The sequence below is a fragment of the Triplophysa dalaica genome, chromosome 9, assembly GCF_015846415.1.
Source record: "Triplophysa dalaica isolate WHDGS20190420 chromosome 9, ASM1584641v1, whole genome shotgun sequence".
NCBI lineage: Eukaryota > Metazoa > Chordata > Actinopteri > Cypriniformes > Nemacheilidae > Triplophysa > Triplophysa dalaica.
In genome coordinates, this window is record NC_079550.1 from 4,782,737 (window position 1) to 4,808,951 (window position 26,215).

The following is a 26,215-nucleotide window of genomic DNA, read 5'->3' on the forward strand; positions in this document are numbered from 1 at the left end:
ACTCTGCGTACATACACATCTATAAAACACTCGCACATACATACAAACTCTGCGTACATACACATTTATTAAATACTCGCACATAAATACAAAATATGACACGCTTTAGTTTGCATATGTGGATGTTTGTGAACTTTTCAGTGTAAACAGAAGACATTTCAGTGTAAATGGAAGTATTCTTCATTTAGATCAGCATGAATCTGAGAGAGATAATAGCCTTAACATTTATTAGTACTTTGCTTGTGCAACCCAGCTAACAAACGTTCGCCTAACGTTAGTTTTTGGTTCCCAGAACGTTATTTTCTACGTTCGTTTTTGGTTCTCCAGGAAAGTTTTCTTTATGTTAGAACGTTAGTTTCTGGTTCCCATAACATTCTGGGACGTTACTCTAACGTTATAGAAACCATGAACCTAACGTTTTATTTCCGTAAACATAACCAAAAGCAAAACAAAAAAAACTTTCTGAGAACGTTAGCCTAAAATATTTTTCTCGCGTCCGTTTGGCCTTACTAAACGTCAGTAATGAATACATCAATGCTGTGTTTTTATCCATCGCTTGTCTAATCTAATTAAAGTAAGTAAAATAAATCATCACACACAATATGGAGGATGAAATCAATGCATTATATTATTCTTTTCGCCTATTAATTCCGGTTTCATTTCTGAAGTAGCCGATTTAAACAGCGCAGTATATAATTTATAATTAAACTACACTGTGTGCAGGCCAACCTCAACATTAGACATTTTAGATATTTAAATAAAATAACCAATGACTTAACATAAGATGTATTGGTATGGATTTCAAATTAGTGCGCACATGTTTTTCATATGTGTTTGCTTGAACATCCAAAAGTATACATGTATATGTGAGCCATGTATATATGTGTATGCACGCTCGTTTAGGGTCGTTTGAATTAAACCCTATAGGGCTCCTCATAGTAAATAGATTGTACTCTCATAGTAAATAGATGGTACGGACGTGGTCACTTTACTAACCTTTCTGTTTTAGTTGAACTGCTGACAATTTGAGGTCAATAAATAAATTCAAATCACTAATTATGTATTGCGGTTATTTAATTGCTTCTTTTGTGCCATACATATATTTATATTCTATCCTGTGTTGTTTGGTGTATAACTTACATATATTTACGTTTTTATATACAACTTAAATGTCACTGCACACACATATAACAGCCTATAACATCACTTATGTCTTAAATACGTTTTAATACAGAATTTTAAAGAAGATATTTATCAAATAAAATGTATTAATTAAAAAGGGTTTAAACTATGTTTTTCATGCTTCAATGTAACCATTATATTTCCAAAATGCACATATGTGGATAAGGGAGCAATTAAAGGCATGGTTAGAATACCAAAGGACATTAAAGAGACCTTTGTACTGACTCAAGCAGAGATGAACAGCCCTAAAAGGACAACCTTTCCGGGCATTAAATTAAAAACTTCCAGCTTCTTGCGTCATGAACAGCCCTGTGGCAGCAGTGGAGTCATTCAGGTTCCTGGGCACCACCATTTCTAAGGACCTGAAGTGGGACAATCACATTGGCTTCATTGCTAAAAAAGCCCAGCAGGGTATGTACTTCTTACATGAGCTGAAGAAGTTCAACCTACCACAAACTCTACCACAAACAGTTTTACTCAGCAGTCATATAGTCTGTCTTCTGCACATCCATCACTGTCTGATTTGGCTCAGCCACAAAGTCAGACATCAGAGGACTACAGAGGATGGTTCTTCTGACTGCTGAGAAGATCACTGGACCTCCCCTGCCCACCCTCCAAGAACTCTATACATCCAGAGTGAGGAAAATGGCTCAGAAAATCCTCCTGGACCTCTCACATCCAAGTCATCATCTCATCACAATGCTGCCGTCTGGTCGGCGCTACAGAGCACTGAGCACCAAAACAACCAGACAAAAAATAGCTTCTTCCCTCAGGCCATCTACCTCTTGAACAGTTCAATGTTTTATACCCAGCGTGAAATTATGTTTATTATATTGTATTTCTTATTTTTATACCCTTAGGCCCTTAAATAAATCATCTGTGTACTGTATTCTATTGTGTTATGGTCTCTGTGTACTGTTGTATGTGTTTCTGTGTACTGGATGCTCCTGTCACCAAAACAAATTCCTTATATGTGCAAACATACATACTCGGCAATAAAGCTCTTTCTGATTCTGATATTAAAAAATAGGAATAAATAAAAGAGTGTGTGGTTTTCAGTCATCATTTCTTTTATGATATCATATGGAATATACAGTGGTCGAAAGTTAACATACCTTGCAAAATCCTAAAAAAATTAAAATGTATTCAAATAAGTGTCATTTTAAAGATTTGTTTTTATTTTAGTAATGCCCTGAACAAATTATTTCACATATATTCCACAAAACAGAATAATAACCGAATATATAAAAAATCACCCCGTTCAAAAGTTTACATATTTCTTATTCTTATAATACTGTACGATGTACCTGGACAATCAATTATAGTTTTTGTGTTGTCTGGTTGTTGTCTAAGAGTTTTTTGTTTATGAGCCATTTAACTTGTACACTGATCTTCAGAAAAATCCTCCAGGTCCTGCACATGTTCTTTGATGTTCAGTATATTCTGCCTTTCCGACCTCTGTCCAGCAGTAACTCTGATGTTGATCTTTACACACTGACATATAATAGTTGTGTATGAGTCCTTGTTGTCAGTCTGTAAAGATGAATCTATCATTGTATAGTCACAGCTGGCATTGGTCAAACCTGCAAGAAAGTGCTGAAAAATCAAAGACCGGGGAACAGTTTAATGGAACAGGACAACTTTAAACTCTTAAGCCTGGCTCAGACTACAGGAGTTTTAAAATCCTAACAGATTTTAAATCTGGTTGCAGCTCACTCATAAGGAGAATCTTATCAGATTCTCTTATGTAAAATCCTAAACCTGGCTCAGACTACAGGAGTTTTAAAATCCTGACAGATTTGAAATTCACGTTGCAGCTCACACATAAGGAGAATCTTATCAGATTCTCTTATGTAAAATCTTAAACCTGGCATTACATCTACATTTGAATCTCTTTTTCAAGCACTACAAAAATAGGTTTGCCCTTTGTAAACTCGCATTTATGAATGTGAAATGTCAAGAGAAGAAACCTTGGGGGTAAAGTTGTGTTTATGAATAAGACTAAATGTAGCAAGTTCAAAAATTAAAATTAATTGATTGGATTTTTTTATTTCATAATTGCACATCATAAGACATTTTAAGACACCCAAATACAGGATAATATTAAGATTATCATACCAACGGACGCCTCTTACGTCATCTCACCGGGAAACAGAAGTAAACAAAGCGACATCGCAGTTAATTTCACGTGATCTATTTGTCCTATTATGAAAAAAGTGTATTTCTACGATAGATGAAGGAAATGCAGCGGCTATGCAACAGGTCTTGAGTGTGTAACTGTACCCGTTTAACTGTACTACGGCTTATCCGCGGTGAAAAGCAGATGTTTCGGTAGCAATTCAAAAGTAAGGGATTTATACGTTACTGTAGCAAAACTGTAGCAAGGTGTGTAACATTCAATCCTGGAATTCTGTGTCTTTGTCGCGCTCTGAATGATTCTCTGTCTGTCAGTCCAAAGCCGCTGAGACGTATTTTAAGCAGGTGATGCTATAATGCTTTTTTGCTAGGGCTGAAGTTATGACTGTGCTTTAGGCGAGCTGGTTAAGTTTAATGTTAATAAATAACGGAAGAAAACAATTGTCGCTGCCGAACTAAGATGAATGCCAATGAATTCCGTTGTTGTTGTCATGTCATTGTTTTTCCAGGTCACATACTGTATTAAGAATCAGGTGTATGACTTTTGACCACCATACTGTATATCTCTTCGTAGGCCTGTCTATATGTAATGTGCAGGGCAAATTTCAAAGTAAACGAAAGGCAATATGGTGCTGTATAATCCTTGGTAATATTAAAATCCTCCTATGTGATAAGAGGAAGCCAATCCAATCCAGTCCGTAAAGGTTCTTTGACAGTTTACAAGTTAAAACGTGGATTCTGTGACGAAAGATGAGATGACAACCTATGACATGGGACTGACATCACAACCAACGTATCACTAAGAGCTTCTACGTTTGCCTACGTACATGCCAACGTACAATTACGATCTCATTCACGAACAAATGTTATGTGTGACGTTTGCATAGGTATTTGATTACCTAACAGCGCATCATCCCTCACGCAAAAAATGGACGTCTGATGTTCATATACGTATATAGCAACGTGCCATCGCATCACAAATGCAAATATAATCTTAAACAGAGCAACGCTATTGGCTGGTATACGGTCTGAAGCGAACACCCGAACTCAACATTCGTATTTACGCGTCCAAATTTCACGCGTTTCGTGTTAAACGTATTGTCCCCGTTCGCGTTCCATACTATACAACGTGAACAACGCGTGAGCACGCCCCCGTGGGTGGCAAAACACTCTCAGTTCCGCACCACATTTTAGTGTCCACGTACACCCGAAATCCTTTGTAAGTCGTAGTGAAATCTTAAGGATCACCGTCGAGTCCAGCTGCTTGTAAGTTCTGCAAATAATTGGACGTTTTAGTCCCGGTTTCTTTGTTTCTCCTATTCTTCTAAGCCGTTTTGCTTGGTGTTTCCCCCCCAGGGGAGCATGTCCCGACGTGTTCACTTGGCAAAGTGACGTCAATGCACAACCTCTATATAACAACACTTCACAATGTAGACAGAAGGTCTTTAATTCTCATTGTTGTAGTGTTGACGCCGCCGCCATGTCGTGGAGACGCTGTGTGTTTCGTTGTGAAAGCAAATCTACATTGTTTGCCCTTCCAAAGGATGACACAACTAGAAATAAGTGGTTGAAGTTTATTTACAACACTATTCCATTACAGTACAATCCAAATATTCTAGTGTGTGCAGCACATTTTACAGACGATTGCTTCCTGAACCTGGGAGAGTACAAGGCCGGCTGTGCACAAAGGCTATTTTTAAAAAGTAAGCCAGTTCTAACCATTCCAACTTTGCAAGGACAGTCCGGGACTTCAGACCCAAAGTCTGTAAGTAATTTTTTTGTTAAAATGGTTTGCTACGGACTAACAAGAATGTTTGTGATTGTATCGCGTGTTGTTTGTAGCGCATGTTTGTCATTTCTACGATCACAAATGCAGAAATGTGCGCAACGCGGGGGAAAAGGAAGTCTTTTATGTTGCTAGGCAGCAACCGAAACAGTTGTACTGTCAGTCAAGGAATATAGCGCGAGCTCTCTAGTTGCTATTAACTGTCATATTAGCAGAGACTTTAAAACCGGTACAAGCAGAGGGTGATAGCTCCGACCCAGCCATCACAAGTTTCTCCTCCTTTCAGTCTGTCATGAAAAATTCGGCCACCGTGTGATCTGTGTACGTTTAGGACCCAATCTAGTAGGTAGTGGTTATGCCTTATCACAAAGTTATCTCGATATGGTGTTGTTGCATCCCTTCTTACAGAACTTTGGGGGTAAATTATATAAAAGTGACTTCAACGTTACTTACCCTGTTAGTAATGATTTAAATTGTATGTGTTGTAAGAAATTGTCATTGGAGGAAGTTAAGTTGGCCATTAATAACTTAAAAAATGAAGCACCAGGTAGTGACGGGCTGAATTCAGAACAATATTATACTTTTTGTGACCCTTTGTCTGAATTTTTGTTGGCGGTTTACTACGAAGAATTTCGGTAATGGATGCCTTCCGTCATCAATGAGTTATTACTCTAATAGCTTACAAAAATCTCAAAAATATCCTCTTTTGGTTGACAATTGGGGCCCAATTACATTATTAAATAATGAATGACTACAAAATATTGACATGTATTCTGGCATTAAATATGGTCTGGATGACTTGATTGATGTCATATCTAATAATATTAGGTTAGTTCTTGATTTGATTATCGTGATTTAGCGTTAGACCTTGCTTTAATTATGTTTTTCAGACTTCCAAAAAACTTTGGATACAACTAGCCATGCTTTCATCTTTAGTGTATTAAGTTTTTTGATGCAGTTAAAACATATGTAAGTAGACATAGTTGTGTTAAACTTGTATATGAAGAGTTTGGTTCCAAATTGAGAACTCCATTTAAAAAATATATATAAATCTATAAACAAAATTTCTCACCTCACCGTTGTGTAATTTTAAATAATCCGTACTGTTTACAAAAAATAAATCACTATTTTTTGAGAGGTTGTATTTTAATGAATTTTTTTGTTAATCAATTGACTGATGATAATTGGCGATTTTATTACTTTTTGGAATTTTCTAAGAAGTTGGATTTTGGATTTTCATTATAAGAATATAACAATATATTTAATCATGCCATTCCTAGTGGTATAACAATCCTTTCCGAAATGTCTGATCTCTTCCACACAAATATATATTATTAACAAACAAGATAAAGGAAATCACATTTAAAATATTACATAGTTGTAATCCCTGTAATTGCGTACTAATAAATATATGGAAAGTAGGGAAAACAAATGTACATTCTGTAATATGGACGAAACAATTATTCATCTTTTTGTGAATGTTTTTTTACAGCTTTTTGGAATGAGTTGTGTACCTGTCTTTCAGAAAATACAAATGTCAGAATATATTTACCTTTACTTTCTTACTACCTTACTATCTTTTTTTCTTTATCATAATTGTATCAATATATTGTTGGTAAAATATATATTATTATTTGGTAAAAGTTGTTACTGCTATTGTCATTTTTTGGGTTGATTTAATTCCAATATGTTGTCCTTGGTGGGCATAAAAAACAATAAAAAAATTCAAGTCAAAAATTACTCTCAATTTTTAATCTTAAATAATTCCCCACTCTGGCTAAAGTTATTTATTTTATTTATTTATTTTTTCTTCCTTGTATTATTTAGATTTTTGTGAAGTCTAACTATCAATATTGTTCTCAATAGTGTCAATTCAATTCAAGTTTATTTATATAGCGCTTTTCACAATGTGCATTTTTCCAAAGCAGCTTTACAGGGGCAAACAGGAAAAACAGAAAAGTTAAAACACAGCACAGTGCATGGTGTTTATACAACGAGTAAGATCATTCTAATCAATAATATCTAATTTCTAATTAAATAAATAAATGAATGAATGCAGTCTCCCGGTGAGCAGGCCAACACTGCCCTGCTGTGGCGAGGAACCCAAACTCCAATGATTGATTAATGGAGAAAAAAACCTGGGGAGAAACCAGGCTCTGTATGTTATGGTTTATTGGCATTAATGATAAACCTTTTTTTTTGGCTAACCGAAGCTTCGTCAGCTTCTGGCGAGCTAAATACACTGGGTAAAATAAAAGCATTAAAACGACATGCTAAAATTTAAGTAAACAAAAACATGAGCATATAAGCTTGATGTTACATACACGCCAGAATTAATGGGTCAACATCAAAGTTCTAGTTTGGTGAACTCTCCGACCTGTGAAATCAATAGAAGATCAAGACATAACAACATTGACCTCTCGCTACAGAAATGTAAAAGAAGAAGGAATCACTCCCGCAGAACCATCCAAACAAATTTCGCATGGTCATCTCTAATCGTTTAATTAATCTGAATGTTTTCTGTAAGAATTGCAATCTTGCACTGAAAAGAGTACCCATTAGAAGTTATTTAGGTAATAGGATCATGCGGGGTCCTAAGACTCCAACCGTTACTCAAAATGTGTTCCTCAGCGGGCTTGAGTCCTTGTGTCCTCGCTCTACGTCATCAATAACCGTCAAATACCAGTTCCAATCCTCAAGAACCGAGAAAGTATCCGGATGTGCTCTCGATATCAAGGATGCATCGTATGCAGCCTTGCGTGCCCACGTAATCGGCTTGAAGTCAGAGAAGTCTCTGCGGCGCCTCAATCCAAGTTTTGTTTTTATGAAGCTGCCTTGCAAGACCGGTCTCCACAAGAACACAAGTCCGTTCTTTGCTTTTGTGGAATTGAGAAACGTCCATGATTTCTCAAGACACCAGACGTTCCAAGCAACTGTGAAGTTCCGTCACTACAACGGAAGCCCCGCCTCTCCATTAATTAGATAGGACCGAGTGCTCAAGAAAGGCCGAAGTGTGCGTTCACAGTCCTCCCTGTTTACCATTTTCAGGGTTCTCACCTCCTATGATTTAATGTGGTAGCATCACTACTGTGACGCCAGCTTGTTTCTCTCCCACACATGCTCTGCATGATGTAGCCTATATGTTTGTTTATGTGTCAGAAGTAATCGTAATGTCACCATTATTTGTTTTTCTACTTGTTTTTCTGGTTTGTTTTAGAGTACATCTCAGCAGGGTTACCGTTTAGAACAATTATTAACTTCATCTCGAAGTCATGATGTTGGTTCTCAGACGGACAGTATTGAAACATTGGCTGCAGCGTCTCCAAAGACACGTTCAATTGGCACACAGCTGTCTTGGGGTACCTTGATGGAAAGGCACGTTCGGAGCAAAGGTATTTCACACGTAGTAATGTTCATGTTCATGTATTCAACAATAAATGCATTACTTAGTTGTTTATTATTGTAAAACTGAATGTAACCTTCTAGAAAATCCAGTACAATTAAGTGTTGCATGCGTAGCACGGTAGATGTTATTTCTTATGTTTAAATTATCTAAATACTTTGATTAAAATACACACTTTTTCCTTGCGGCTACGGTTTCTTCTTTAGATGTAGGTACTGAAGCTGCTCCCAGTTTCATTTCTTCATCTCCCATCAAAGCCGCTTCTTTCACACCACGCAAAAGGGCTTGTCTTGAGTTGGATGAAGAAGAGGAAGAAACAGTTTACGACAATTCCATGAATAACCCAGATGAATCAGTTGTTACAGAGGAGTCAGACTTATGGTAGTTTTTTAACCTTTTCATTTTTATGTTCATTTATTTTGGCAATTTGTAAATTTGACTTAATATAATAAATGTTTTTTTTGTCTTACTTTAGGCAGCAGACCGCAAGCAATGTCTCAAAATACATTGTTTTTGAAAGCTGCCTCCGAGAGTTATTTGACACATGCCCAATTTGCAAAACAAAGTGCCATGTGCACTTTCGACGAATGGGCACCTATGTGTCATACACCCAGCTTTGCCCAAAGTGCAGTTATTACAGAAAGTGGGAGAGTCAGCCTGTCATTGGAAGTACCCCTGTTGGAAACCTACTGGTGTCCGCAGCTATTTGCTTTAATGGTGCATCCTACTTTAAATTCAAAAAGGTGCTTTTATTACCCTTCTGATCATATTTCCGTTTCAGTCAAGCTTCTATTAATATATAGTTTATAATGCTTTTTATCATTTTTTAGATTTGCAACTCCATGCAGCTTCGGATCATACACTATGATTCATTTAGGAGACATACTAGGAACTACCTAGAGCCTGCTATTGTGCACAAGTGGAATGTGGATCAGAACAAACTTTTCAGGAAGTTGCAAGAAGGGAGAAAAGTTGCAGTTGCTGGAGAAATGAGGGCTGTTTCAACAGGTAAGTTTATATTTAGATCTAATGATATGTTTATTTGGAGTCTTCTGATTATTATTTGGATCACCAAAAACAGCACAACATAACATGGGATAGTACTGGTGTGGGCATGATGTGGGAGAGAAAATTCAGTCTTACTTTTTTTCAGGGGACACCGCAAAGTTCGGCAGCTACACCTTGATGCACCTGGACAGCAATACTATTCTTGACATGCAGCTTGTTCATGTACACTTAATTTATATCTTAAACTCCACAATGTTAACATATAAGAAGTATAACTTTGTAGGTTTAGGCCTTTAAAATTTTGTTTACACCCAGTGCAACAAGGTAGGTGGTAGCTACCACATGGAGAAGGAGGGCTTGAAGCGTTGTCTAGACCATCTGGACTCTAATGGTTTAGCTGTGGAATACATCATAACGGGTCGTCATCCAAAGATCCAGAAGTTTCTTAGAGAGTGCAACATCGTACAGTTCTACGATGTGTGGCACTTCGAAAAAGGTGACTACTAAGCTTTGTCATTACAGACCACTGTTGGTCACATAATACACAAACACTTTTTTTTCCTGTTGTTATGATTATTTTATGATGTTAATCTTTGTACCACTCATACACAATATTAATACTTTGTAACAGGTTTGTCTAAAAAGTTGGACAAACTTTCGCAAAAAAAGGGGTGTGAGATATTGAAGAAGTGGGTGCCCAGCATCAAGAATCACGTATATTGGAGTGCTATGTCGTCTACATCTGGTCCAGAGAAGGTGGCAAAATATACTTCGATCCTCAACCACATCCAAAATATACACATTCATGAGAACCCTGTATTCCCAAAATGTGTACACGCAGACAAACAGACTATAGATCCCAGAAAATGGTTCCAATCAGGTATGTATCACAATTTTTTTTTATTTTATAATGTGAACAAGTTTAAAAAAGCTTTCTACTATTAATATTAATTAAATGATTAATACTGTCTCTCTTTCTCATTCAAGGGTCAATGCCTCTCTACAAAGTAGAAAAGATCATGAACAATAAGCGAGTCCTGAAGGATGTGGAAAACCTCAGTCACCATTACCAGACTTCTTCACTAGAAGCCTTTCACAGTGTGCTCCTGCGTTTTGCCCCTAAGAATGTTGTTTTTCCTTTCATTGGAATGTTGTGCAGGTATAATATATCATAAAGATGATATCGAAATAATGAATATGCTTGATTATCTTTGTTTATGCATTCTTTTACGTATATTTAATCATTGTACTGCAGGTTGTACCTTGCAGCAATGCACTACAATGAAAATGGAGACCGTGAACAGGCAGTAACAACGCCAGGACAAGCAATGTACAAAATTGTTTTCCCCAAGTCAAAGAAGGGTGAAGCCACTGCAAAGCCACAAAAAACAGCCCCTTCATATGGTATGTTATATAATGCGTTTCATTATCATACACTTACAAATACAATCTACACTTAGTAATGCATTTGATTGTAACAACAGTAATATATACAATAAATTTTCCTTCTGTATCGTATATTTACAGACTATGAAACTGAGTTGATGAAGCTCGTCTTTGAGGAGGTGTTTGCAGACCCTGCACCATTTGTGGAGAAGGTGAAACAAATCCCCTTTCCTGCACCCCTGTCCTCTCCGTTTGAAAGACCTTTGAAGGAGGAAGTTGTTCACCCGCAAATGTCACGCTTCAGTCGAGGGGCGGTCAGAAGCCAACAAACTGTCCATCCGAATGCGTAGTACAACGCAGGACGAGAGAACAACTCTGAGGTTCTGTCCTAAATGGCACCAGCTTACAAAGCTTCAATAGACGAGATATCTGTACTGCCTTTAAAGACGGATGTTACCGTTATAACATTTTACAATTTCCTCCAAAATGTGTACATATTTACATCTGTATGACTTATTTTTATAAACAAATATTTTGATGAAAAATCTTCGGTTAATTTTATTTAAAAGAAATACTGGTGTGTAAAAAGCAAATGCAAGAAAATGACTTTTCCCTTTTGTATTTCCAAGCGTACTTTTTTTTTACAGTTTTCACATTTGCACCTACACATAAACAGTAAGAGAACATCAGTATGTTCTAAAACTTAACTTTTGCATCCTGCTCAAGTCGTGCTGGCAAAGTTGATGTATCAGCTTGCTCATCTGTATTTTCCATATCAGATTCGGGCTCAAATTGATACTACGATGAGATTTTATCAACTGTTAGCGTCCGTACAATCGCTCTCGAAGCTGATGTTCCAAATATGGGAAGGGCTGTTACATTTCCATCACATGCTTGAGGCATTCGGCCAATAACAATGCACTGACTTAGCTAGCTAACCGTTTTTAGGGCCCACCATGCAATTCTGAGCGATAAGCTTTGTAACGAACCATTTCAGAGAGGTGGGGCAAAGCGGAGCAACATTCCATTGCATTACACCAAATATCCTAAGGAATTAGCAGAGAAGGAGCTAGGTCATTTGACACCTTTAGTAACGCCTTTGTCTATTCCAATGTTTTACTTGAAAGAAAGAACACATTTGCCTATAAACCTGTTTCTGCCAGGTTTGCAATAACAGCAGCAGGAGACTGTAAAACCTCAACAACACCAGCTCTGTCAGAGAACAAGGCAGTTCTGCAGACCAGAGAACTATCTGACAATGTTATAACTAAATGAAAATAAAAACACACTGAGTGGACTCAGGTGGTTGGTTTAATACCAGATGAGATACATGCCACTAACTTGTAGAAAGGTGTGCATATTTGAATCAAGCATTTTTTTCTTTAGCCGCCTAATACATGCCTTGAAAAATGTGGGATTTAAGACAAAAAAACTTAAATCACATTTGGGCTTGTGTTTTTGAAGTTTCTCTTTCCATTTTTTTAACAAGATAATTCTGAATAATAATTGATTAATATTTGCCAAAACCACATAAAAGTATTTATATTTGAAGTAAGGTGAAGCCACGGCATAAGTCCCTTCAAAATCCACTTTGCAAAATAGCAATGCAGTATGTAAAATGACAATGCATTTATGTCTTTAAATATACATTTATAATAACATAGCCTGTGCAATGTTGCATGTGCAACATTAGGTGCAAAATAAAAATTAAATAATATAATTTACATTTGTCATTTCCTACACTACTTTTAATATGTAATTTAAATGGATATTGTATCGCTCTTTAAGTTGAAAATGAAAATGCACTCCCCAAAATGATCATATAGCCAAGATAGCATCATTGCCAAAAGGCAGAGCCTTAATGTGCAACAGTCTCAAACTCAACTCAACTTTATTTATATAGCACTTTTTACAATTTTCATTGTTGAAAAGCAGCTGTACATGAGACACATTGACTACAAGTAAAACAACTGAAGTCATACACCTGTTAAAACAAGAAAAAGGTGAAAACACAAAAGACAAACATACAAATACTCCACACACACAATGAAAGCACACATTTGAGATAAAGCAGAGAGACCCACAGGTCAAATATTACACAGACTATAAATTCCTATATGCAATATTAATTATGTAAAACTTCTGAATTCTAAAGCAGCCCCCCCAGCCAGGCAAATAGTGCAAAACAGTATGCAAACGGTGGCGAGGAACCCAAAACTCCAATCGAGAAAAAAAACCTCAGGAGAACCCAGGCCCAACCAGGGGATTCCAGTTCCCATCTGGCAAAAGCTGCTGCCTCTGCACAAGCTCAACAGTGCTTGCACAACAAGGCTAAATAAAAAATAAATAAACTTACTAATAAGGTAAATTATAGATTTAAGATTATCATTAACAATCTAATAGCTTTTGAAATTTTGTTGTGAAATCGTGTTAAGTCGCCACGTCCTTTATCCAGCTCTATCATCTCAGCTCTTGTCAGGTCACCGCTTCCCATTCTCAGCTCTGCCATCAGGTCTGGGCATGAACTGCATCCTGCGGTAACCTTGGAACAAAGAGACAAGACTGGCTGAGAGTAGAGTACATTCGGCACTCTTTGATGCAACAAGTACATCATTTGTTGTTGGAAGTGTTCCTGGTTCCGGTTGATCTAAATAATGTAGCCTAAAACCTCTGAGGATTAATATTATGGAAGTGTAGTGTATGCAAGATTAAAAAGATGCAGTCAGACATAGCTGATAAAAGCATTAAATACCTTGCACACTACACAAAACAGCATAAAAGTGCTTCTTAAGATTATTAGGTGTCTGTAGATGATAAAACTAGTAGCTACATTGTTAGAACATCTTGCAGAAAATGATCTGCCATATTATGCGGTGAGCTCGCTATGCTGAAAATCTCATGTTGTCTTTGTCATATGCGTGCAGACGAGTTTTCATCATAAACACATTCAGTATTTTGACTTTTGTCTTTTTAGTCATAATATCTTCGACACTTATTCAGAAAATTTCCGTTTTTTGGGACTGTCCAGCCCAATCAAGACCCATCCATGTGGAAAAACCCAAGTACACCTGTCTGTACTGTGGAACTTTCATGCTGGAGGCAATGTAAGAGAGATTTTACACAAAAATACGTAAACATTGCCAGGGTGAAGATTTTGGTTTCTTATTCATCCAGGTGCCGCCGATTGGGCTGTTGGGATGTATGTCCAATCGCTTGGATCGAACCCATGACATTGCTAGCGCCATGCTCTAACCACTGAGCCACAGGAAAGCTTTAATCTTCAACTTAAAGAGCGTTAAAATATGCATTTTAATAGCATATTAAAATTAAGTGTATGAACTGAAAAATTTAAATTATTTGATTGAATTTTCATTTTGCGCCTAGTGTTGCACATATGTTGTTTTAAATGTATATTTAAGGACATAAATGCGTTGCGATTTGAAAATTGCTACCAATATGCTTCCTAGGTCTACTATTACTGTAGGTTTAGTTAGCAAAAATAACAGTAGCTATATTAATGCTGAAATTTCTGCACAATAATGTAATTAAGGAATAGGCCTATTGCTTTAAATTTTTAAGTGAAAATATTTAATTATAAATTAAATGTCAAACCCAGCATGATACCCCAGATACTGCAACTGTCTGGATCTGAGCTTGTGCTCACTTCACCGTACTAGTGTACGCTGTCGAGTGTCGCTACAATGGCCTTTTCTGAAAGGCAATAACCTTTAAAACATTAAGAAACTCCCAGTCACGTTTCATTCGTATTAAACAAGACAGCCGAAGGATTACACTGCCAAAATCACCCTCAGAAAACCCCACTCCCTGCCTCAGGAAGGCTAATGGCAAGTTAACACCTACTATTGGAGGTTTTCTATTCTAAATACCGGCCATTCAAAACAAATTTTTATACATCTAATATAATATAATTACTTAAACTGTTAAGTAGACATTGAGCTTTATATAAACAGCATTTACCTCACTAGATTATACAGATTCCCTTGAAATTGCGCATCAAATTTTATGACTGAAATTAAAAATGGCCTAAAAGAGAAAGTCAGTAAATTTTGTCAGATTTGGCTCATGTCAACCAATTTGACGTTTGGGCTTCACTTTCAAAACAATCAATCTTTTAAAACCTATTGCCTTGACTATACATTATAAATTAACATTTCAAAACGTAATAAAAAAAAAAGAGGACTTGTAGTAATTTTCTGTGACAACTACACTTTGCCATCAATGCTATTGATAGACATCATTCTTAAACCCAATAATTTGACAGTTTTGTTCTAAATGTTAAGCTTTTGCTTAATTCCTAGCAAGCAGGGACACAGACAAATCATTCCAAGTGGTAATATTTTATAAGGAAACTTTATGTGTGCATGTGAAATTCACTTTTCATTTCAAGACAGAAAGCCGTTTTTGCAAATTTCCAGTACAGCAGATAAGGTTTGATATTAAAGAGTATAAAAAGAAAGAACAAAATCTGACTCCAAATGCTTTTATTCAGCTTTGCAGACGTTAAGAGCAGGCTTTTGGTCCAAGAATTGGGAAACCATCTGTCCAACCTCTCCTTTACCCTTACTTTGTTCTCACTTGCAGAAATCGAACACTTTTGATTGCAAATCACCCCTGCCATTCATTATTGAGCATGGTTGCTATCAGACATATGATTGCATAGATTTATTCAACAGTAATTTAATTTTAATTAAGACATAATGGAATGTTCATTAAGACTTCAGCTCCCCCACTCCTTCTCAACCTCCAGAGCTGTACATTGGGTCCCTGCCCTTTTCCTGTAGAAAGAGGAAAAATGAGCGTACAACGAAAGGAAAAAGAAAGAAAACGTGTGGGAGAAAGCTTATCCTGCACCTGCCAGGCACATTGCTTATTTCTAACTATTTTTTTTTTTAATTCAATAGCCGTGTCGTCATTGACACTACTAGAGGGGTCAGTACAAGGCTATGTTGCTCACATCATCAACAAAGCTCTTACATTGACATTCAGTAATATTTTAGAAACAATTAGAGATGGGTGTCATTATAAGTTACAGGTAGATAAATCCATAAGGAACACGACTGGGTCTAGAATCAATGAGGATGCTGTATTTATCGATTGTGTGGGGAAAAAAATAACAGCAGGTACTTTTGTAACTTCATTGTTCAACCCCAAAATAAAATCAAACCAGTTCTTCGCAGGGGTGAAACTGCACATTTTACAAAACCTCCATCATATGAAGCCCTATGTAACCACATGACCGTTTCGTGTACTGGAAAACAAGTATATACAGCGTCGAATCCCGCTAACTCAAAATTGCTGGAGAGGAGAGATATAAAAAGAGGAAAAAGCTGAGGTTAGATTTTCGAAGAGTTCCACTTATCCAGCAAAATGGGTTAAGAGGGCATGTCGCAAAAATCTATATCAAATCACTTTGACTCATTCTCTTCACTTTCCTACGATATACAGCTTTGCTATCTGTCAAACAACATATCCCAAACCAAACCTCCCTCCCCACCAACCCCAGCAAGAAAACAACAAAATTAAAAAGAAAATGGCATGTTAAGTGGAAAAGCTCATGCCCTCCCGGACAGGCAAAGGGTGCAGGTTAAGAGTGCAGGCATAGACTGCAACCAAGGCCAACTCTTTAAACTCACTTTAAGTAGATTCAAATTCAAAAATATCTTTTTATATTCAAGTGGCCTAAAGAGAAAACGTTATGTGTCTTTACATTACTGCTGGTATAAGAAAAAAAATTCCTTGTGCACCTTCAATTGTATTATATACATCAAGATAATGTGGTTAAATGAAATGAGTTTAAAGAGCCTGAGCGCCAGCAGCAATCCAGTCCCTCACACCCTCAACCTTGACACTCTGAACCTGTAATAATCATCTCCTATATCTTTAATCTCCATTCCTTAAGCTCTCTAAGACTGATATGAGTTACACTGAATCAAAAGTTGTTGCAAGCTTCATCAACAGATATTAGCTCCTCCCACAATGCCATGCTAAGCCCTTCCCCTACATCTATCCCCCCGCCCCTCAGATGTGCTATTAAGTCCCATTTCCAACACTCTTAAATATCTTCCTCTTCCTCAGGAGCGCTGATCTCTTTAAGGACTAGATGGGTGAGAAAAAGGCAGCATCATCCAGTGTTCTCATCTATTTAGTCTGAGAAGATCAGCACAGGAGAAAGAGAGAGAGAGAAGGAGAGAGCGCTGCTCCAGAGTTCTGGAGTTGCCCTTAGAGGTCGCTCTCTCCGTACAGGGCGGTGGAGAAGGACATGTAGTCAAGTGCACCCGGGATGCCGTCTGGGCCTGTATATGGTGCCATTCGGGCAATGCAGTATTCCGCCTGGTCGGGAGGAAGCTCGCGCCTCAACTCTTCTGCTGTGATGTAGTTCTGAAAGAGAAGAACGGATGAATAATAGTTTTAAACTAGGGATAGACGGATATGTACATTTTGGGGCGATAACCAATAATTATTTGATATTGGAAGCTGATAACCGATATATTGGCCGATATACAGTATCCTAATATTCATATAAAATTCCCTAAGACTTAAACAAAAGGCAAAAAGTGAAGAACTGATTTATATGAAAAAATTCACTGCAGAAAACAAGGAAAACCGTTAGTTCTCTTTTTTCCCCGGAAAATCATGTACAAAGTAATGCTGTAGTACTCAAGACGTTTTTTATGGTCTCGGATTTGCACCTCGGATTTGTTGGTATTTGAACTCCGACTTGTCTCGGACGTGGTCATTGGTCTCGACAAATGTTCTAGTCGGTCTCGTCCGAGTCCAGCAATATACGTTTTATTTTCTCCTTCAAAACAAAACATTGATAGAACAATATTCTTGTGAACCGAAAACGAATGATTTGAAAACTGTTGCGGACTCTCGACTCAAGAACGAGTGCTGGGCCTGCTCATAAGTTCTCTCTTCACACAGCAGTTCAGCTCAGTGTGTGCTGTTGATGAACAAATATACCGGCGTTATTTAGTTACAAGTCCGCGGGACCGTCATGCACGCCAGAAAGTGGTAATTTAATTAATTTGTGGATAATATAAAGTGTTTGCGGGAGACGCTTAAACGCAAAGGATTGAGCGGAACTGGTTTGACCGGTTCACTAAAAAGAAAGAATGAACGATTCGTCTGCGGCGCGAACCAGAGAACATCAATCATTCATCTGGCATGATGTCAGCAAGCAGCAGCATACTACAATTTAGTTTTACAAACCATAAAGAATTTATCGAAAGTGCGCATAAAAAGAAAACTTTCCCCGAAACCTGTGGTACAACATCCAATTTCGTAAGACACCTGCAAAAGCATCACAAAGAGAGGTAAGTTAATGCCATGTTTCAGAGTTAGCATTTCAGGTTGAGTATTTTTATAAGCTTAGAAAGGTGGGCTTCAAGATAAGATTGATCGTATTTTTATTGTCATTGCGATATGAACTTGTTATATAAGGATGGGCACAGAAACGTGCTTTTAAACAAGCCGTGAGGCCTCTGCTCTTTCTGGCAGCTCCTCTATCGAAGATCGACGACGCACAGACGAACACACGCAATGAGGCCGGGCAGTCACACGCACGCACGCACGCACGCACGCACACACACACACAAAGGTGTTTATTGCTGCACATCCTTGCTGTTAGGAGGGCTGTTAAAAAAGTGGTTTATTTTTTGGTTACTTTTGGGGACACCAAGTAAACAGTTCTAGAATGGGAACATTTTCAAGTGTTTGCTGGTTATTTGTTACATTTTCTATTGGTAGAATAAAATTGTTATACTTCAGTAAAAAAAGATGAAGTTACACTTCGGCTTTGTGACTTTAGTGCTATACCAAAATAAAATAAAATTAACTTATTTTATCTGCTTTATGATCATAGCAAACAAAATGAAAATGATTATCTTAGAATGGAAGATATGCTTTCTCTTGCATCACATAATTATCAATAGTTATGTATGTGGTCTTGTAGTCATGATTGTCTCAATCGGACTCGGTCTTGACTTGGACTCAAACCTCTCTGGAGTTGGACTCGGTCTTGCCTCGGTCTCGACTAGTCCTGGTCTTGGACTTGACAACAGTGGACTTGACTACAGTCCTAGTACAAAGCCTACTTTAAACTACTTAACCTTTAAAAATTATAGATTTCTTCCAGAGCAACTCAGGAAAATGTTCTTAATAGCCACGAGTCTAACAGGTCTTCAGACATAAAGCATTCAGACAGCAGTCTTCATACTATACCTACGTCAACAATGTTTTGCTCATAGCAATAAGTGAATAATCATAATATAAAGACAGTACTGTAATGTAGTTGAACTGTGAGCATTGTGCAGCTGAAGTAGTTTAACCAGAGGAAATGATCAATGATTTATCGGCTATAATATATCGTCCTGAATTTTATTTTACTGGCCGATGCTGATATGGCCAATAATTTATCGTGCATCCCTATTTTAAAAGTTTTACATACATACTTGTATACTGACATAAACATTCTTACCTTGTCTCCAGCTAGGATCTTAAATGAGGCGATGACCTGGTCTGCGGTGTCTGTATCAGTCGTTTCCCTCGACATGAAGTCTATAAACGCTTGGAAGGTCACTGCGCCGCTGTTGTTGGGGTCAACGATGCCCATAATACGAGCAAATTCAGCATCAGCCTGAACACCAAAGGTAAGAGGTTAACCAAGAAAAATCCCATGGACCGCAGGTACACTCCTTTTGAAATTTTATTTATGGGCTTTGGTCACAGTAGACATTGTATTTTATGTAAATGAAAACAGGGTTGTTTGATAACGTTGATAAACTACTTACAATGATTAAAAAAACAATAGGACTAAACATTATGTTAAACAATTGCTATAGCTCTAGGATACATATCCTAATTTCTTGAATCGCGATATGTCATGCCACAATATTTTTCATTACACTCCTACAATGACACAGCAATAAAAGCTAATGAACAGACACATATCTATTCGATTTACTCGTATAAAGATCATTAAACATTGTCAAAACAAACTAAGAGAAAAAAAGCCAGGGCAACAAAAATTTTGAGAAAACATAATAAACAAAAGCAGAAGTGGGGATTTAGGGTAAATTGCATAGCAATATATAAAAGAGGTAGCAGTACCAGGCTGTTCCCAGTGGAAATAAGCAGAGCACGGAAATCGTCGCAGTCCATTACCCCTGTGCGCTTCTATGGAACGCAAGGTGTAGGATAAGGAGATAGGAAAAGAACAGGTGGACAGCAGAGAAATTGAGGATAAAGAATCAGAGGAAGTTTGAAAAGTCAGAATTGTGGAAAGTTATGTCAGGGAAAAGAAAAGTGCAAAAAGGAAAGAAAAGGGAAGCATTAAAAATAGTTAAAATCAAGAAATAACCTCAGCCGACCTGCAGAGGGCACCCTTTCTCCAGCAATAGCACAGGCGAGTGATTGAGCAAGCGAGTTAGTTATGATGGAACTAATGAGTGACACAAACAGACACCATGCACCCTAAAGCTTCCCCTTTTTGTGTGTTTTTTACCTGCTTGTTGTTTTCTACGTCGTAACCAAGACTGATCAAACAAGCCTTGAACTCCTCAGCTGCTAAGACGCCACTGTGGTCCTGTAGCACGCAATGAATGGCAGTGGACGGAAGAATCACAGCATGCAGATAAAGATCGGTGGTAGCGATACAGATTGACATGATGGCATGTTTGGGTTTGAAGTGGATGCATGACATAAAGAGATGGAGACAAAACATAGAAGACGTCAGACAATGACATGGACTGATGGCAAACAAAGATCTTACACAAACTACCTGAATTCTTATGAATGTCAAGCAGAAATGTATACTTAAATATTCTGAGAGCACTACATTTGCTTTTCCTTCTCTTAACTAAACCTATGTCTAACGTAAAACGCCTGGCATTAACTTTCCACCATCCACCAGGCAATACAGGTGATACAAATTTCAGGTCAGAGGTGTTTGACGCTGTGTATATTTTAAGAGATTTTTTCCTTCCCATTAGTGCCACAATAGATGGAGAAAATGAAACGAGGGAGAAGGTATTAAAACAAGTCCAACCAAAACTTTAAACTGAGATAAACTTCTATCATGCATCAATCACGCTGAAATTAAACACAGCCTTGACATGAGCAGCATGCGCTACATCTACCGCATTCACCTTTATATGAACATCTTTTTGTCTGTCTTGACAGTCTAAAATGACTCCTTTCTAATGGTATTACATTGTGTATTAAAGGAACTTTTAGAATAACTAAACAATTTTTTTGTTTGAAATGACATCAAGGTGAAACTCCGGAAATTCTTTTTTTACTAAAATATTCAATTAATACACTGATGGTAAAATAACTTCAAATGTCTTAAAAAATATATGCTTTTGAGTCCCTGACCTTGTCGAAGTGATTGAAGGATGTGCGGTACTCGTGAAGCTGCTCCTGACTGATGCCTTTAGCGTCACGAGTGAGAATCTGGTTCTCGATCTCGTTGATAGTGCGAGCGATCGTAGTGAGGAGTTGCTCCCAACCAACACGCAGATGCTAGAGAAACAAAGTAAAGTAGATGAAGTTGGTATTACAACAGTAATTTTCTGAAAATGTTGCAGTTTCTTGAAGATACATACCTCCATTGTATATGTGGTGTATTTGTTGTCAAATATAAGTGCTTCCTGAATGAGCTGATGGTCTCCCTCCAGTTGATCAATGTTGGGTTTGTATTCAATGATACTTTGCTCATACTGACGCAGATGGGTTAGTTGATCCTCCAACGTTCCATTCATCTCGATTGATATTCGGCCGATCTCCTACACAAACATCAAGACACAATACAAATTATCTAGCATATATTCTTTCCAAAAAGAAAAATAGTCAGAGTCTTGAAGAGTAACTATACCTCCATCTTGTTTTGTATCCATGGTCCGATCATATTGGCCTGGTTGGCAAACTGCCGTCTGAGATGGTCATTAGACTGCTGGCGAGAGAGTTCTTCCTGAAGAGCCTGATCACGCTGTGGTACCAGTTTTTGCACCTTTGTGAGGATAAAAGAGAGACCAGCAATACATCAATATCTGCAAACTCAACTGTGGTGGAAGGGCAGAAGTGCAGGCAGCTATTCGCTATCTTACCTTGTCCCACTTGCTGTCAATGCTCTGAGGGGTGATGGTGGTGTAGGGATTGTTTCCAGCCAGTTTGATGCCATTGTACTGAGCGATTTTCTGAACTTCAGAGTGGATGGCTTGGATAGCTTCCCGCTCTTTATTCGCCTCTGGAAGAGTGGACTTGAACTGCTCGTGAGCTGTTATCAGTCCCTAAAGAAAGAAAATAGTAAAAAAGCATTCCATTATTCCATTCTTAAAAGAGAGTGACCACAGATCCCAGCAATGATTCACAAAGGCCTTTAACGCAAAGAAAATAATATTAACAAGATGCGCCACTGCCGTTAAAATGAATGGCGAGGAATGCAACGCTCAATATGGCCGCTTCAGCAAAGGAAGTTCTGCCTTCCAGTAAAACGAACCAATAGTCAATCAATAAAGACTGATGATTCTTAGGGGTGGGGATCTCGTGAGGCGCTTGCCAGCTTGTGTACAGTAGATGAGGCGACATCAAAAAAGGTGTTTTTTTGCACAATTTAAGCTTAGCAAACTAAAGTTATGAGACGTTCATAGGACGCCATGTTAATTATTGATCGGAAAAAAGTGCATTTTAATTTTGTTTTTGCCAGTGATTTTAGAGATATCTGCCTTCCCCCATTCAAGTAGATAGGACTGTGGACTTGCTATGACATAAATAGCTGCCCAGAGGCGTTGCAAACATGGCCACCGAGTGGCATAACATCAGTAAACGGACTTTGTTTAAAGAAAACAAAAAGGAGATTCACAACCTAAATTACTTGCGTAAAAAATGATAGCTTTTCACGTTAAATGTTCCCTTACATTCCAAACATTGTAAGTGTTGTACCTGGATCTCCTCTATGTTGTGTACAATGAACATGTCTTGAAGATCCTCCATGGCCCCTTCCATCCAGTTGTTGAATGGTGCTGCTCTCTTGGCGTACTCCAGATAGAGTTCGTCAATGGACTCCAGCTGTTTCTCTGTCCTCTGCACACAACATATAAACACACAGTGTGATGAAGATCACATATAAATGTATCAAAAAAAAAAAAGCTCTTCTAAAAAGCGAACATACCTCAAGAGACTCTCTACGGCTCTGTGTAAGAGAACCCAGAGCATCCCACTGCTCACAGATGTTCTGACAGCGTGCATTAACACTTGGAGAGTCATAATAGTCCAGCTCACTAGAACATAAGCATAAGCCTGTTATTCTTTTTCAATATCGCGAAACATCATTTTTTTGATTTTCAGGCGTTTCTTAACTTTCAGCCCTTAAATTCTGTTAATTTCATTCATTAGCTCTCATTTTGATGGCTTTGTTTTTGCCATGTTCTCACTTGAGCTCCTGTGCGATGGCAGCAATCTGCTCCACTCGGTCCTGGTGAGCGGCGAGGTCGCTCTCGAACGCCTCGTGCTTCTTAAGAAGAGCTTTGATCTCAGATAGAGTCGCAGTCTCATAATCCTTCTGTGTTAGCATGGCCTCTTTACCTACAAACAATCACAGATATTCAAGTAATCATATGACTGAACGATGAACACGTCTTAATTGATAATTGTAGGGATAGGGATAAATAGAAAATGTGTATTGATGAAGGTGAATTTGAGCATGAGGCCAAACATAAGTTTGTGATCTTTGCATATGAAGGTATAGTTTCTGCAAGCATACCATCTGTCCAGCTCTCGTGGATAGCTGCTTTCTGGCGGAATTTTTCTGCGAGATGGTCAAGCCTCTCCAAACGACGGATTTCATTCAGTAGCCACTCTTCATAGCCTTTCTCTGCGCCTTCCAGTTTATGCCATGACCCGTTAATGTCCTAGAAAAAAGAAATAATCTTATCAGCCAAATGTTTTACTTTGTCAGATAAGTTGGTTAAGAGTAAACATTACAGGACGGGTTGTGAACAGTTTCTTACAGACACCATGCGTCCTTCAGATGGCATAAAGGCCGGTCGGTTGCTCAGACGAAGTTTGGTCTGCAATGTGTTGAAGTTGATCTCTAGCTGACACTTCTCCTGGACTTTGGGTGGTTTGTGAACGCGCCGATAGTCACGGAAATCTTCCAGTTTCTGCTGCATTTCTGTCATGGTCTTTTCTGGAGCACGGTTTTCCAACCATGGAATTGTCCTGCGTATCCACTCCAACAACTAAAGAAAATGAACGAGAGGTAGAATTAGAAACTAAACTGCAAACCAACTACAGGATCTTAAACAGCACAAACAAACAGACTTACATCACTAGCCAGCTTTTCGTAGTCTTCCATCAGGTGCTCGTTCTCTTGATTGACAGCCAACACCTTGCAGATACGATTGGCTGCCGTCTCAGCCTATCATGGTCAGAGTTAAAAAAGATTGAACCGACTGAAATGCTTTCCATATATCCCGGGTCTAAAGAATACATCATACAGCATACAGTGTACTACAAAAGTATATAGTGTACACTGTATGTCGTATGATACAGTATACACGGTATACTTCAATGAGTAATCCTTTTTAGCCGCCTTGAAAATAACTAAAGGATTATTATGATTTTGGTTTAGTCAATGGGTTTAGCTAAATGTGCTTTACATTTACATTCAAACGCACGAAAATGGCTTATTGATCACACAACAAAACAAAATTCCAAGTGTTGTCAGTTAATGTTGTACAACAAAACAAAATTCAAAGTGTTGTCAGTTAATGTTGTGCTACAAAACATTCGCATGCGTTAAAAATAGCCAAAAACATTGAAGAACCAGCTTAACATCAACATTACCAATGCTAACTCTTATGCTAATTGACGTTCCATGCAAACACCAAACTTGGTTAGTTTTGAAAACGTGTAATCTAACTGTAAAATACACATGCCATTTTCCAAATCAAATCTGCATTCTCAATTTTTATACCACTGCTGGAGGATCTCACCAGATTTCTTTACAGCATTAACTAACGCTGAAACAGAAAGTGTTCAAACTGCTCACAATAAATGCTAAAGCACATTAAAACCAATATTAAAAATAAAATGGCTGAAATGTCCTTTTGCCCTTTGTTTGGTTTAATGAATTTTAGCTGCAGTTGAGTCCATGTAAACAAAAGTTAAACTATGCGGTTTCTCTAGACCGGACTTTAGTATAACATAAATAACATATATTACAGTGGTTGAGTGTATTTGTGTAAAGACAGAACCAACAGCAACACCAGTGATTCTAATAGAATTCGTTTTTGTAAACTGCATTATGATTTTCCAATTTACACTCAATGTTGGTCACAGTTTGCATTTAAGTTTTGTGACCTCACAAACATATGCATCAATGAGTGCAAATACGGAACGCTAAATTTTTAATCTCAACAGCATTTAAAGAAAGTTCTGATAGACTGGTAAACCCAAATAAGCATGTTGACCAGAAAGAAAAAACGTGTATGTAAAGAAGATGGCAGTGAGTTTAGGAATAGTGAAGTCAAAAGCTGTAATGACCAGCCAGTGGCCTCTACTCTTAATGTGCTTTCACACCTGGTTTGTTTTCATTAAGTCCTGATGTCTTCACACTAGATTACGGATGTATATCATATCCTTTATTTTATGTTGCAAGTAGTAGTAATTGACCAGATGTTTAAGACTTAATCTATAACATACTGTGCCTTTGAATCAAAGTACATCATGAGAATAATGGGGACGTTGTTCATTATGATGTGATGTTATATTTCACAAACAACAGGTTTCGCACACGCCTCTAGACACACAGTCACATGCCACTTTAACCTAGATATGAAAAGCAATGCAGATAAGAGATTTAGCCGATTTTATCTAAAATCCCTCAAAATGGCCTTGAACAAACCAGGTCTGAAAGCGCCCTTTCAGAGTTATGGGGCAAACATCAGGGGTCAAAGGTTTCTCACCTTCTGAGCACCTGAGAAGGCGTGATAGAAACAGGAGACGTAGGTCATAATAGCCTTCTCATCCGGCCGCAGAGTGCCCACGATATCTATAGCAAAGCCAGCAGAAAGAGAGAGAGACAGCGGTGAAGCGAAGCGACCCAAAGCGTGTGAGTTCCCATTGAGTGAGCAAGTGGGTGACTGGGGGTCAGTCGGTTATGCAGAGACAATTTATGGGCTCCCCCACTGAAAGGAAAACGGCGTTCGGAGTCCGGCGTTATAACCATGGCAACCCGCGTAGTGAGAGAGAGAGCAAATCCGCTGTTGTAGACCAGAGGAGGGCGAGTC

The 26,215-nt window shown here is 38.0% G+C and overlaps 2 protein-coding genes across 5 annotated transcripts in view; one reads left to right on the forward strand and one right to left on the reverse strand.

The window, feature by feature from the left end:
• The first annotated feature begins 4,269 nt into the window (after nucleotides 1-4,269).
• Nucleotides 4,270-11,522, forward strand: LOC130429101 (uncharacterized). Its single transcript, XM_056757465.1, has 12 exons — nucleotides 4,270-4,584; nucleotides 4,675-5,083; nucleotides 8,322-8,496; nucleotides 8,714-8,888; nucleotides 8,983-9,250; nucleotides 9,338-9,515; nucleotides 9,661-9,737; nucleotides 9,831-10,011; nucleotides 10,147-10,395; nucleotides 10,503-10,674; nucleotides 10,771-10,919; nucleotides 11,043-11,522. Exons 2-12 carry the CDS (start codon nucleotides 4,799-4,801, stop codon nucleotides 11,249-11,251), a joined length of 2,118 nt encoding a protein of 705 aa, XP_056613443.1. The 5' UTR covers nucleotides 4,270-4,584; nucleotides 4,675-4,798; the 3' UTR covers nucleotides 11,252-11,522.
• Nucleotides 11,523-15,243: 3,721 nt separating this feature from the next.
• Nucleotides 15,244-26,215, reverse strand: part of LOC130429261 (alpha-actinin-4) — a 37,804-nt gene continuing 26,832 nt past the window's right edge. The window contains exons 8-21 of one of the 4 annotated variants that reach the window (XM_056757726.1): nucleotides 25,892-25,977; nucleotides 24,250-24,342; nucleotides 23,933-24,163; nucleotides 23,686-23,833; nucleotides 23,357-23,507; nucleotides 23,095-23,203; nucleotides 22,866-23,006; nucleotides 22,031-22,213; nucleotides 21,799-21,933; nucleotides 21,530-21,709; nucleotides 21,300-21,446; nucleotides 20,034-20,099; nucleotides 19,402-19,560; nucleotides 15,244-17,300 (exon numbers count right to left, since the gene is read on the reverse strand). In XM_056757726.1, the coding sequence (XP_056613704.1) occupies nucleotides 17,142-17,300; nucleotides 19,402-19,560; nucleotides 20,034-20,099; nucleotides 21,300-21,446; nucleotides 21,530-21,709; nucleotides 21,799-21,933; nucleotides 22,031-22,213; nucleotides 22,866-23,006; nucleotides 23,095-23,203; nucleotides 23,357-23,507; nucleotides 23,686-23,833; nucleotides 23,933-24,163; nucleotides 24,250-24,342; nucleotides 25,892-25,977 (1,988 nt within the window). In that variant the 3' untranslated portion in view covers nucleotides 15,244-17,141. Of the gene's footprint in view, nucleotides 17,301-19,401; nucleotides 19,561-19,631; nucleotides 20,100-20,427; nucleotides 20,509-21,299; nucleotides 21,447-21,529; nucleotides 21,710-21,798; nucleotides 21,934-22,030; nucleotides 22,214-22,865; nucleotides 23,007-23,094; nucleotides 23,204-23,356; nucleotides 23,508-23,685; nucleotides 23,834-23,932; nucleotides 24,164-24,249; nucleotides 24,343-25,891; nucleotides 25,978-26,215 lie in introns of those variants that run through there. The other 3 variants (XM_056757724.1, XM_056757723.1, XM_056757725.1) reach the window with 3 other exon arrangements.

Coding starts and splice junctions, on each gene's coding strand:
- LOC130429101 (XM_056757465.1), top strand. CDS start 4,799: ATGTCGTGGAGACGCTGTGTGTTTCGTTGTGAAAGCAAATCTACATTG. Junction 9,251..9,337: donor CCTACTTTAAATTCAAAAAG/GTGCTTTTATTA, acceptor ATCATTTTTTAG/ATTTGCAACTCCATGCAGCT. Junction 9,516..9,660: donor AATGAGGGCTGTTTCAACAG/GTAAGTTTATAT, acceptor ACTTTTTTTCAG/GGGACACCGCAAAGTTCGGC.